The sequence below is a fragment of the Diabrotica virgifera genome, chromosome 9 (genome assembly GCF_917563875.1).
Source record: "Diabrotica virgifera virgifera chromosome 9, PGI_DIABVI_V3a".
Classification (NCBI taxonomy): domain Eukaryota; kingdom Metazoa; phylum Arthropoda; class Insecta; order Coleoptera; family Chrysomelidae; genus Diabrotica; species Diabrotica virgifera.
The window spans coordinates 130,950,830-130,963,868 of NC_065451.1; the positions used below are offsets into that span (position 1 = coordinate 130,950,830).

The following is a 13,039-nucleotide window of genomic DNA, read 5'->3' on the forward strand; positions in this document are numbered from 1 at the left end:
TTTACCGCTGTGCTTTTATATGAACAGTTTCTGGCATCCTCATCGACTTCCAATCTCTTTTTAGGTCTTCCAACAGGTCTTTTTCCCTGCATTCTTGCATTTAGCAATTTTCTGGGAATTCTATTCTCATGCATGCGGACCACGTGCCCTGCCCATTGTAATCTCTGCAGTTTAGTGCATTGTGCTCGAGTTGGTTCGCTATATTGCTCGTATATTTCTCTGTTATACCTGATCACCAGGAGGTGTGATAAGCAAACGTCGGAAACTGCCGATGCGACAGGTGGCATGTTCCAACAAATTCATAACCGGGGAACCAAACCATGTATACACTTTAGAGCCAGACGATCTTACTAATTCTATACCTCGGAACCATGCAACACTATGTCCATTTTTTTCAATTATGACATTTTTACACTTTTTAATTTAATTAACTATTTAACTTTTATTATTTTATTTAGAGGAATAGAGCACTAGGTCATCAACCAACTGCTAATAATAATAATAATAATAATAGCTTTATTGTCCAACAGGTATCCATTTATAGGACAATTTTACATTAATTATAAACTAAATTTTAGATTACATTTATTTCTGATCCCTCTTTCGGGATATATACCGTTAATTTTAAATGATAAATATTTTAAATTATATTAATGGAGATAGTGACCTTTAAAAAAACATTAAGTCCATTTGCGCCTATGTTAAAAAACAATTTAAAACTGCTCTCCTGTAAAGTTAAAAAATGGACATTCCGAGGTACAGAATCAAGGGAAGCAAACAGTAGAGCCAAGCAACATTTCAAATTCAGTTCGCCGTTTGCGTTTTTTCTTATTCCCCTTCGGAACAGGTTCCGATGAAGAAGAAGCGCCAGGTTCCATGGTTCCAGAAGTGGTTGTTGAACAACCTGCTTCAGAAGTGGTTGTTGAACCACTTGCTTCAGAAGTGGTTGTTGAACAACTTGCTTCAGAATCCACGTAAGCTGTAACGGCAAAACCCGCAGAACATTGACAACCTGATAATGCTTCAATCATGGGCTCAAAACCCAAAAATGGACCATCATCATCAGACGAAATTGGTTCATTCGTGAGTTCAGAACCCAAAAGTGGACCATTATCCTCAGAAGGAACTACAGAGCTCTCCTCTATTATCGTAGATGAATGTAGGTTTTCCCTTGATTCATCTACCACATCAGAGGAAATTTGAGCAGGCATTTCAAATTGTCGGCTGTGGTGCGTGCAAACCGATGTGGATGAGGGACAATCTGATATATCCCTTAATATATCAGATTGTCTTGGCAAAGACGACGAGGACGCCGCCCCTGACGAATAGGACGCCGCCCCTGACGAACAGGACGCCACTCCTGACGACGAGGCGACATCCTGGCCTTCCAACAAACCTTTACCTTCATCATATCTAACTGCTCTTTGCTCAGGCACCTTTGGCAACTTCTTCCAAAGATTAAGTTCAAGTGCCAACACGTGCTTGTGAGCATGGAGTAGTTTAAATATTTTGGTTACTTTCTTTTGGAAGTCGCTCTGACTAAACTTGTTGCCTCCATCTCGGTGTAACACGAATTGTTTAACTAGCTGATAGGTCTCCACACGTTTGTGAATGCAGTGGTATTCATAATAAGATAAATTATTATGCTCACCGCATCCGCCAAAGGCGATGCTCTCGAATATTTTAGTAAAAAAATCTCGAGTGTACACACATTTATGGTTTTTCCCGATCGATGCAATTTGCTTACATTTCTCCCGATCGCAACGGTCGTAACCCGTGTTAAACTTATACACACCTGATTTTAAAATCCGGTATATCTCGAGGGGGTGTACTGTGATAATGGCGAACAGGAAATGAACAGCAGACAGAAAAATGAAAAGATGACTGACATATGATGTCAGACGTCACTAGATCGACAGATGAAAATGCCGCCAACTTGGCCACTCAAATGCAGAGAATGAGAATGGTAGACAGATAGTTTCATGTACTTCCGACGACTTTTAAATTTTTTCAGTTTTTACGATTTTGCCGTAGTTTCTGACAACGACGACAACTTGACGATGATTGACGAAAATTTCGAAAAAATTTAAAAGTCCTCCGAAGTACATGAAACTCACCATAGTTAGTAATTGGGGCCTTCTAGGTACAAAAAATGCGATCAAAGTTGAGTCATTCGATAATGAGGGAATGAGGGGTTGAAAATTCATATATCTGGCATGTAGACGTTCGGTTGAAAAATCGGTAAGCAGCCACTAGTGGACGTAGAGCGCTCGTTTTTACGTCAAATTATTCGTAAAGGATCAATCTATCACGAAAAAAATCAACATGCCTCTGGCGCAAACGGCTGGAGCTGGAGAATTTTTTATATCGATTTTTCTCTTATTCAGCCCAACTTCGTGCCCATCTTTTGCCCACTTCCGGACGACCCAGATCAATTCTGAAAACGGATTCGGAATCAGAAGGCCCCAATTACTAAACATGGTAAATTTCATGTCCTTCGGAGGACTTTTAAATTTTTTCAGTTTTTACTGACTGGCGATTTTCTTAGAGAGGACCACGACGTTTACCCGCCGAATTTAGAAAAAATTTAAAAGTCCTCCGACGTACATGAAATTCACTATGGTTAGTAATTGGGGCCTTCTGATTCCGAATCCGTTTTCAGAATTGATCTGGGTCGTCCGGAAGTGGGCAAAAGATGGGCACGAAGTTGGGCTGAATAAGAGAAAAATCGATATAAAAAATTCTCCAGCTCCAGCCGTTTGCGCCAGAGGCATGTTGATTTTTTTCGTGATAGATTGATCCTTTACGAATAATTTGACGTAAAAACGAGCGCTCTACGTCCACTAGTGGCTGCTTACCGATTTTTCAACCGAACGTCTACATGCCAGATATATGAATTTTCAACCCCTCATTCCCTCATTATCGAATGACTCAACTTTGATCGCATTTTTTGTACCTAAAACGGCCGTTCCCCTTAAGCTTCACATCGTCCGGATAGGAAATTTTCTTGGCAATCGATTGGGACCCATTACACTTTTCTATCCCTTATAGTTTGGCTGGAAAATCGACTTGTCCGAATAGATGCGTATTTTCTTAACTTTTTGGCTCAATTTGGCATGTAGACGTTCGGGACAAAAATTCGTGTGTAGCTCATACTCCACCTAGAGCGCTGGTTTTTACGTCAAATTGTTCGGAAAGGATCAGTCTATCACTAAAAAAATCAACATGCCTCTGGCGCAAACGGCTGGAGCTGGAGAATTTTTTATATCGATTTTTCTCTTATTCAGCCCAACTTCGTGCCCATCTTGTGCCCATTTCCGGACGACCCAGGTAAATTCTGAAAACGGATTCGGAATCAGAAGGCCCCAATTACTAACCATAGTGAATTTCATGTACGTCGGAGGACTTTTAAATTTTAGTCATATTTTAATTTAATTTATTTATTTAAAACTCTTAAACAGTGTTTGTCAACAAGATTTTTTCTTAGACAATAAACATATATTCTCTCAAAATAAGCTAAATTGGCAACGCTGACGAATACCATTGGTAATCATATCCGAGTAAAGATTGGTATTATTTTGGTACTATTGGTATTTAATATCGGTCGGTAACAACATCATTCAACGACTAACTAGCAATGGACAGAGAAAGAACTGTGAGTGAAATATTTTTTAATTTTTAATTTAGGCCCGGTGTTTTCACCTCCAAATAAATAGTTATTGGGTTTATTCGGCAGATTACATGTAAATCTGTCAAATAAACCTCAGGATCCCAAACAGCACACTGGCGTCTTTAAGTCGTCTATAAGATGTCTCAATCCGGCAAACTAGACATCTTAAAGATGTCTGTTGTCTCCTGAATGGCGTCTTTAAGACGTCTTAAAGACATCGAATGTTACAAAGTAAGATGTCTTAAAGACATCATCTTTAAGATGTCTTAAAGATATCTATCAAAGGACGTCTTACATATATCTTGCTTAGGTCATTTTAAGCCATACTTATTCATTCCCTTTGATACAAAAGTAAAAATAATACAAAAATTTCTTATATTTTTATGTATATTTTAACTACAAACCAATGTGTACCTGCTTAATCTACTACAAATATAAATAAAAAAATATAAGTAAAATATAAAATAAAAATTTGTTGTATATTACACAAACGTTGAACTGTATTCTCAATCATCGAGTTTATAAGTGACGGGTAACATTAAAAAAAATATATTATTTTATAACTTTAAACAAAAATCAATTAACTCTTATAAAATGTTATAAATTAAAAACTTTGTTATAATACCCAGAAAACCCAAGGGAAAACTTTAACTTTTTTCCTATTTTTATAAGTCAAAATATATATATATGAAAACAGGAGGTGGCCCAAACAAGTTTTTAGTCTATCTTACAAATCTCATGAAAAAACAGATAGGAGGTATTGTCACATCACTGACTATATGTGGCCATACCAAATAATACATCCTTGATAAATATAAACATTTTTATTGCAAAAATCTTTTCATACATTTTTTTAATGTAATTTACTGACATTCCTAAATATTATAAAAAAATTTGTCACATTTGCTTTGTAAAGGGGTCGTCCATTAATCACGTGATGTTTAGTTATATAACTAGTTATTCGGAGGTGAAAAGACCGAGCCTAAATTATAAATTAAAAAATATTTATAGTTTTTTTAGTTAAAAACATATACAAAACCTAATTAATTTTAGTATTCCAATGCCTCCACAATTTCGTGGAGCGAGAAGAAGAGGCAAGAAGAGGAAAAAAAGGCCAGGTATATATCAAAAACTTATAATTCTTGTTCGAAATTTAAAATTCTTTTTTTGAATTATAGAAAGGAGAATGAAGAAAATAGGAAAAAGGAGGAAGAGCAGGAAAGGCAGTTCCGCCTGAATTTGTTGAACCGAAAATAGGTCCCTATTTTCGGTTCAACAACTGCTGGGACGGAATTAGAATAAACAAATTTTTTTAATGAGATACGTATTTAAAATAAAAAATCACACATTTTCTGTTTTTTTTTCACAACTGTAACTTATTAAAATAAACATTATGGAAGTTTTCAGGGACTTTCGGCCCTCGGTAATAACGTAATCTTTCATTCTGCCCTTAAATTTTTCAAAAATACTTATTAGTTTTCTCAGAATTAAAAAAAACTGAATGCATTTAAAAAGCATATAAATAGAGCCGAAATTTTGCGCCTACGCCCTTAATGGCATAGACATTAGTCATTCAGTCAGTTGTAATAACAAATATACAATCCTATCCTTAATACAATAATAATAATCCCATACAATACTGGTACAATAAAGGACAATAAAATGGATATCGGATATGGATTATGGAAATGTGCATGTGTCTGACAAGAAATCTATAATTGGATAGAGTTATTCGAAAAGAAACCAAGCGACAAATTCGAGAATATTAAGAAAATACCACCAACCGATTTCTACTGGAGAATATTGAATATTCTAAAAATATCTAAGCCCCAGAACGACTCCAACGATATCTATTAACAAGAACACCAAGCGCAAACAACAACGATTTATAATTTAAACTAAACTTCTAACGTAATTTTCATTCGTGACAAATTCGAGAATATTTAAGAAATTACCACCAACCGATTTCTACTGGAGTATATTGAATATTCTAAAAATATCTAAGTCCCAGAACGACTATAACGACATCTATTAACAAGAACACCAAGCGCCAACACCAGCGATTTATTTTTTAAACTAAACTTCTAACGTAATTTTCTCCGAACTACTAAATAGGCGCTTGGTTCCTTTTCGAATAACTCTATCCAATTTATATTTTTGTTGTGAGCCCGTAGCCAGCAGACTGGATATTGAATGGTGCATGTATATTAAGTTTGATTAAATTTTTATAGAGGCAGTTTAAATGCTGTTAAAAACTTAGTGCCTACATTCAAAAAAGATATGATCAAGATCACCCTGTTTCCTGCAATGTTTGCAATTAACGTCTTCAATTACATTTATTTTAAATAAATGAGTTGCCTATATTGCTTTTTGAGTTATATTTCAGTTATTAAGAGTAACAAGGTTTTTTATATAAAAAAATTTAGATGAAGTCTAAGACGAAGACGAAATTTAGGATGAAGTCTCTGACAATATTAGAATAGCTCGCTTTGGAAAGAAAAATAAAAATGGGCACCATCCATTTAAAGTGTTCTTATCTTCAACTGAAAATGTTCAGACAGCAGACATGCAGTTCTTAAACAGAAACACATTGACCATCTTTATCAGCATTGATCAGACCCCTAATAAAGGGAAGGTACTTGAATCTGTATATAAAATTTGAGCTTTTGTCTCAGGAAGCAGGGGACAGAACCTGTCGATACGGTATTATAATATCCCAAAGGTAATTCAAAAAACCTCTAAGCCACAATGACTTGGGCAAGCTCTCCATTTTTATTGAAAATGGTAGAGGACTTCGGACTAAATTGACAACTCTGACTCTAAATGTTTCTAACAGCTACTTTGATGTGATCATATTTACTGAAACATGGTTAACACCTGATACAAGCGATGCTGAAATTGGTTTATTTAATTACGATATCTACACACAAGACCTGACACAAGAATCCATTAATTTCGACAGTGGAGGTGGTGTGTTAATAGCTGTTAAACAAGTTTTATCCCATCAGATGTTTCTGCTGGACAGGTGTTTGTTCAAATGAACAACAAAAATCATATTGACACCAAATGAGGATGCTATAATGGTAGATAGACTTTTTTATGAAAAATGAATGCTTTGAGAAGAAAATTGAATTAATAAGACTTGCTTCAGCAAGTGTAAACATTGAAAGAACTATACAATGGCTAAAATCTTTAAAAATCAAAGTACAAATTACTTTATTCCTATTAAATAGTTTCCTCATATGAACTGATATAAATATTATTTGAGGTATTGTTAACCTTTTTACAACAATACTTAGTAATGATAAAAATTAATTTATGTGTACAGTAGAACCCTGATTGTCCGTGCTCCTCGGGGTCAGACGTGGCATGGATAATTGAAATTTATTTCTTATATAATAATATAATACACATATACGTAGGTATATAGATACATATGTACCTACCATAAAAAGATAATAGAAAAAATGAATCTTTCATTACGAGTCTTCTTCTTGGCTTACAGAGTTTCCGTCAAGTGAATTAAGGTGACGCTATTTTGATAAAACCTCAAAAATGCAACTTCAGTATTAGAAAACCATAGCACGGATAATCAGGGTTCTACTGTATATATTATCTGAATTCAGATGATATGAGTGTAGTCAAGTGTGAATATTCTTTTCAAGTAAAAGTACCTATAAGAAATAAAACAATCTTTTAAAACAAGTTTTTTACTTATAGAATTGGAATAAAACTGATAATACATTGTAAAAATATACCTCTACCAAAATTTTTAACATTTCTTGTATAAATTCTACATCAAATGGTACTTTAATAAGAAGTGTGGACTTATCAAATGGACAAAACACTACAAAATAACATATTTGTAGTCCTGTAAGTAGCAATTGCACTTGTCCATAAATACATATGATTTTTCTTTAGCAAACGTTGGAACTACCTAAAACAAAAAAAAAGTTTTAATAGTTATTCATGTAATAAGTAATAATAGTTAAGTATTTGAAATGGGAAATAAGCCACAATTTTACCAAAAAAATTATTTCATTAACGTTTCGACGCCCAAGTCGGGTGTCGTCAAAATACAAAATATTTTGTATTTTGACAACGACACCCGACTTGGGCGTCGAAACGTTAATAAAATAATTTTTTTTGGTAAAATTGTGGCTTATTTCCCATTTCAAATACTTAATTATAAAAATGCCACAAGAAAATAGCTTCAGAACAACATTAAGTAATAACAGTATTTAATAATTAGGCTAAGATAAAATTGAAGGTCATTAATAAATAAATAATCCACTCCTCATATATATTTGATTAATATTTTTGTGGTTTGATTAGAGTAGAGTTTTTATTGGTAATAATGTACAAATGTACTTTACAGGTCAGCAATAATTGTGGTTTGATTTGTTTGTATTTGACTAATATTTGAAAACTTTACCTTATAAGAGAAATCCACTCCATCCATCCAATGGCACTACAGCCCAAAGCTTCTCCAATCATTTCGATTTACCGCTGTGCTTTTCCATGAACAGTTTCTGGCATCCTCATCGACTTCCAATCTCTTTTTAGGTCTTCCAACAGGTCTTTTTCCCTGCATTCTTGCATTTAGCAATTTTCTGGGGATTCTATTCTCATGCATGCGGACCACGTGCCCTGCCCATTGTAATCTCTGCAGTTTAGTGTATTGTGCTCGAGTTGGTTCGCTATATTGCTCGTATATTTCTCTGTTATACCTGATCACCAGGAGGTGTGATAAGCAAACGTCGGAAACTGCCGATGCGACAGGTGGCATGTTCCAACAAATTCATAACCGGGGAACCAAACCATGTATACACTTTAGAGCCAGACGATCTTACTAATTCTATACCTCGGAACCATACAACACTATGTCCATTTTTTTCAATTATGACATTTTTACACTTTTTAATTTAATTAACTATTTAACTTTTATTATTTGATTTAGAGGAATAGAGCACTAGGTCATCAACCAACTGCTAATAATAATAATAATAATAGCTTTATTGTCCAACAGGTATCCATTTATAGGACAATTTTACATTAATTATAAACTAAATTTTAGATTACATCTATTTCTGATCCCTCTTTCGGGATATATACCGTTAATTCTAAATGATAAATATTTTAAATTATATTAATGGAGATAGTGACCTTTAAAAAAAACATTAAGTCCATTTGCGCCTATGTTAAAAAACAATTTAAAACTGCTCTCCTGTAAAGTTAAAAAATGGACATTCCGAGGTACAGAATCAAGGGAAGCAAACAGTAGAGCCAAGCAACATTTCAAATTCAGTTCGCCGTTTGCGTTTTTTCTTATTCCCCTTCGGAACAGGTTCCGATGAAGAAGAAGCGCCAGGTTCCATGGTTCCAGAAGTGGTTGTTAAACAACCTGCTTCAGAAGTGGTTGTTGAACAACCTGCTTCAGAAGTGGTTGTTGAACAACTTGCTTCAGAAGTGGTTGTTGAACAACTTGCTTCAGAATCCACGTAAGCTGTAACGGCAGAACCCGCAGAACATTGACAACCTGATAATGCTTCAATCATGGGCTCAAAACCCAAAAATGGACCATCATCATCAGACGAAATTGGTTCATTCGTGAGTTCAGAACCCAAAAGTGGACCATTATCCTCAGAAGGAACTACAGAACTCTCCTCTATTATCGTAGATGAATGTAGGTTTTCCCTTGATTCATCTACCACATCAGAGGAAATTTGAGCAGGCATTTCAAATTGTCGGCTGTGGTGCGTGCAAACCGATGTGGATGAGGGACAATCTGATATATCCCTTAATATATCAGATTGTCTTGGCAAAGACGACGAGGACGCCGCCCCTGACGAATAGGACGCCGCCCCTGACGAACAGGACGCCACTCCTGACGACGAGGCGACATCCTGGCCTTCCAACAAACCTTTACCTTCATCATATCTAACTGCTCTTTGCTCAGGCACCTTTGGCAACTTCTTCCAAAGATTAAGTTCAAGTGCCAACACGTGCTTGTGAGCATGGAGTAGTTTAAATATTTTGGTTACTTTCTTTTGGAAGTCGCTCTGACTAAACTTGTTGCCTCCATCTTGGTGTAACACGAATTGTTTAACTAGCTGATAGGTCTCCACACGTTTGTGAATGCAGTGGTATTCATAATAAGATAAATTATTATGCTCACCGCATCCGCCAAAGGCGATACTCTCGAATATTTTAGTAAAAAAATCTCGAGTGTACACACATTTATGGTTTTTCCCGATCGATGCAATTTGCTTACATTTCTCCCGATCGCAACGGTCGTAACCCGTGTTAAACTTATACACACCTGATTTTAAAATCCGGTATATCTCGAGGGGGTGTACTGTGATAATGGCGAACAGGAAATGAACAGCAGACAGAAAAATGAAAAGATGACTGACATATGATGTCAGACGTCACTAGATCGACAGATGAAAATGCCGCCAACTTGGCCACTCAAATGCAGAGAATGAGAATGGTAGACAGATAGTTTCATGTACTTCCGACGACTTTTAAATTTTTTCAGTTTTTACGATTTTGCCGTAGTTTCTGACAACGACGACAACTTGACGATGATTGACGAAAATTTCGAAAAAATTTAAAAGTCCTCCGAAGTACATGAAATTCACCATAGTTAGTAATTGGGGCCTTCTAGGTACAAAAAATGCGATCAAAGTTGAGTCATTCGATAATGAGGGAATGAGGGGTTGAAAATTCATATATCTGGCATGTAGACGTTCGGTTGAAAAATCGGTAAGCAGCCACTAGTGGACGTAGAGCGCTCGTTTTTACGTCAAATTATTCGTAAAGGATCAATCTATCACGAAAAAAATCAACATGCCTCTGGCGCAAACGGCTGGAGCTGGAGAATTTTTTATATCGATTTTTCTCTTATTCAGCCCAACTTCGTGCCCATCTTTTGCCCACTTCCGGACGACCCAGATCAATTCTGAAAACGGATTCGGAATCAGAAGGCCCCAATTACTAAACATGGTAAATTTCATGTCCTTCGGAGGACTTTTAAATTTTTTCAGTTTTTACTGACGATTTTCTTAGAGAGGACCACGACGTTTACCCGCCGAATTTAGAAAAAATTTAAAAGTCCTCCGACGTACATGAAATTCACTATGGTGAGTAATCGGGGCCTTCTGATTCCGAATCCGTTTTCAGAATTGACCTGGGTCGTCCGGAAGTGGGCACAAGATGGGCACGAAGTTGGGCTGAATAAGAGAAAAATCGATATAAAAAATTCTCCAGCTCCAGCCGTTTGCGCGAGAGGCATGTTGTTTTTTTTTGTGATAGATTGATCCTTTACGAATAATTTGACGTAAAAACGAGCGCTCTACGTCCACTAGTGGCTGCTTACCGATTTTTCAACCGAACGTCTACATGCCAGATATATGAATTTTCAACCCCTCATTCCCTCATTATCGAATGACTCAACTTTGATCGCATTTTTTGTACCTAAAACGGCCGTTCCCCTTAAGCTTCACATCGTCCGGATAGGAAATTTTCTTGGCAATCGATTGGGACCCATTACACTTTTCTATCCCTTATAGTTTGGCTGGAAAATCGACTTGTCCGAATAGATGCGTATTTTCTTAACTTTTTGGCTCAATTTGGCATGTAGACGTTCGGGACAAAAATTCGTGTGTAGCTCATACTCCACCTAGAGCGCTGGTTTTTACGTCAAATTGTTCGGAAAGGATCAGTCTATCACTAAAAAAATCAACATGCCTCTGGCGCAAACGGCTGGAGCTGGAGAATTTTTTATATCGATTTTTCTCTTATTCAGCCCAACTTCGTGCCCATCTTGTGCCCACTTCCGGACGACCCAGGTCAATTCTGAAAACGGATTCGGAATCAGAAGGCCCCAATTACTAACCATAGTGAATTTCATGTACGTCGGAGGACTTTTAAATTTTATTCATATTTTAATTTAATTTATTTATTTAAAACTCTTAAACAGTGTTTGTCAACAAGATTTTTTCTTAGACAATAAACATATATTCTCTCAAAATAAGCTAAATTGGCAACGCTGACGAATACCATTGGTAATCATATCCGAGTAAAGATTGGTATTATTTTGGTACTATTGGTATTTAATATCGGTCGGTAACAACATCATTCAACGACTAACTAGCAATGGACAGAGAAAGAACTGTGAGTGAAATATTTTTTAATTTTTAATTTAGGCCCGGTGTTTTCACCTCCAAATAAATAGTTATTGGGTTTATTCGGCAGATTACATGTAAATCTGTCAAATAAACCTCAGGATCCCAAACAGCACACTGGCGTCTTTAAGTCGTCTATAAGATGTCTCAATCCGGCAAACTAGACATCTTAAAGATGTCTGTTGTCTCCTGAATGGCGTCTTTAAGACGTCTTAAAGACATCGAATGTTACAAAGTAAGATGTCTTAAAGACATCATCTTTAAGATGTCTTAAAGACATCATCTTTAAGATGTCTTAAAGATGTAGATTTTAGAACGTCTTAAAGATATCTATCAAAGGACGTCTTACATATATCTTGCTTAGGTCATTTTAAGCCATACTTATTCATTCCCTTTGATACAAAAGTAAAAATAATACAAAAATTTCTTATATTTTTATGTATATTTTAACTACAAACCAATGTGTACCTGCTTAATCTACTACAAATATAAATAAAAAAATATAAGTAAAATATAAAATAAAAATTTGTTGTATATTTCACAAACGTTGAACTGTATTCTCAATCATCGAGTTTATAAGTGACGGGTAACATTAAAAAAAATATATTATTTTATAACTTTAAACAAAAATCAATTAACTCTTATAAAATGTTATAAATTAAAAACTTTGTTATAATACCCAGAAAACCCAAGGGAAAACTTTAACTTTTTTCCTATTTTTATAAGTCAAAATATATATATATGAAAACAGGAGGTGGCCCAAACAAGTTTTTAGTCTATCTTACAAATCTCATGAAAAAACAGATAGGAGGTATTGTCACATCACTGACTATATGTGGCCATACCAAATAATACATCCTTGATAAATATAAACATTTTTATTGCAAAAATCTTTTCATACATTTTTTTAATGTAATTTACTGACATTCCTAAATATTATAAAAAAATTTGTCACATTTGCTTTATAAAGGGGTCGTCCATTAATCACGTGATGTTTAGTTATATAACTAGTTATTCGGAGGTGAAAAGACCGAGCCTAAATTATAAATTAAAAAATATTTATAGTTTTTTTAGTTAAAAACATATACAAAACCTAATTAATTTTAGTATTCCAATGCCTCCACAATTTCGTGGAGCGAGAAGAAGAGGCAAGAAGAGGAAAAAAAGGCGAGGTATATAT

The 13,039-nt window shown here is 35.2% G+C and overlaps 1 protein-coding gene across 1 annotated transcript; it reads right to left on the reverse strand.

Moving 5' to 3' along the window:
* Positions 1-534: 534 nt before the first annotated feature.
* LOC126891374 (uncharacterized) lies at positions 535-11,573 on the reverse strand. Its single transcript, XM_050660551.1, has 3 exons — positions 11,423-11,573; positions 9,102-9,755; positions 535-904 (listed from the first exon to the last, which is right to left on the reverse strand). Exons 1-3 carry the CDS (start codon positions 11,571-11,573, stop codon positions 765-767), a joined length of 945 nt encoding a protein of 314 aa, XP_050516508.1. The 3' UTR covers positions 535-764.
* Positions 11,574-13,039: the final 1,466 nt, after the last annotated feature.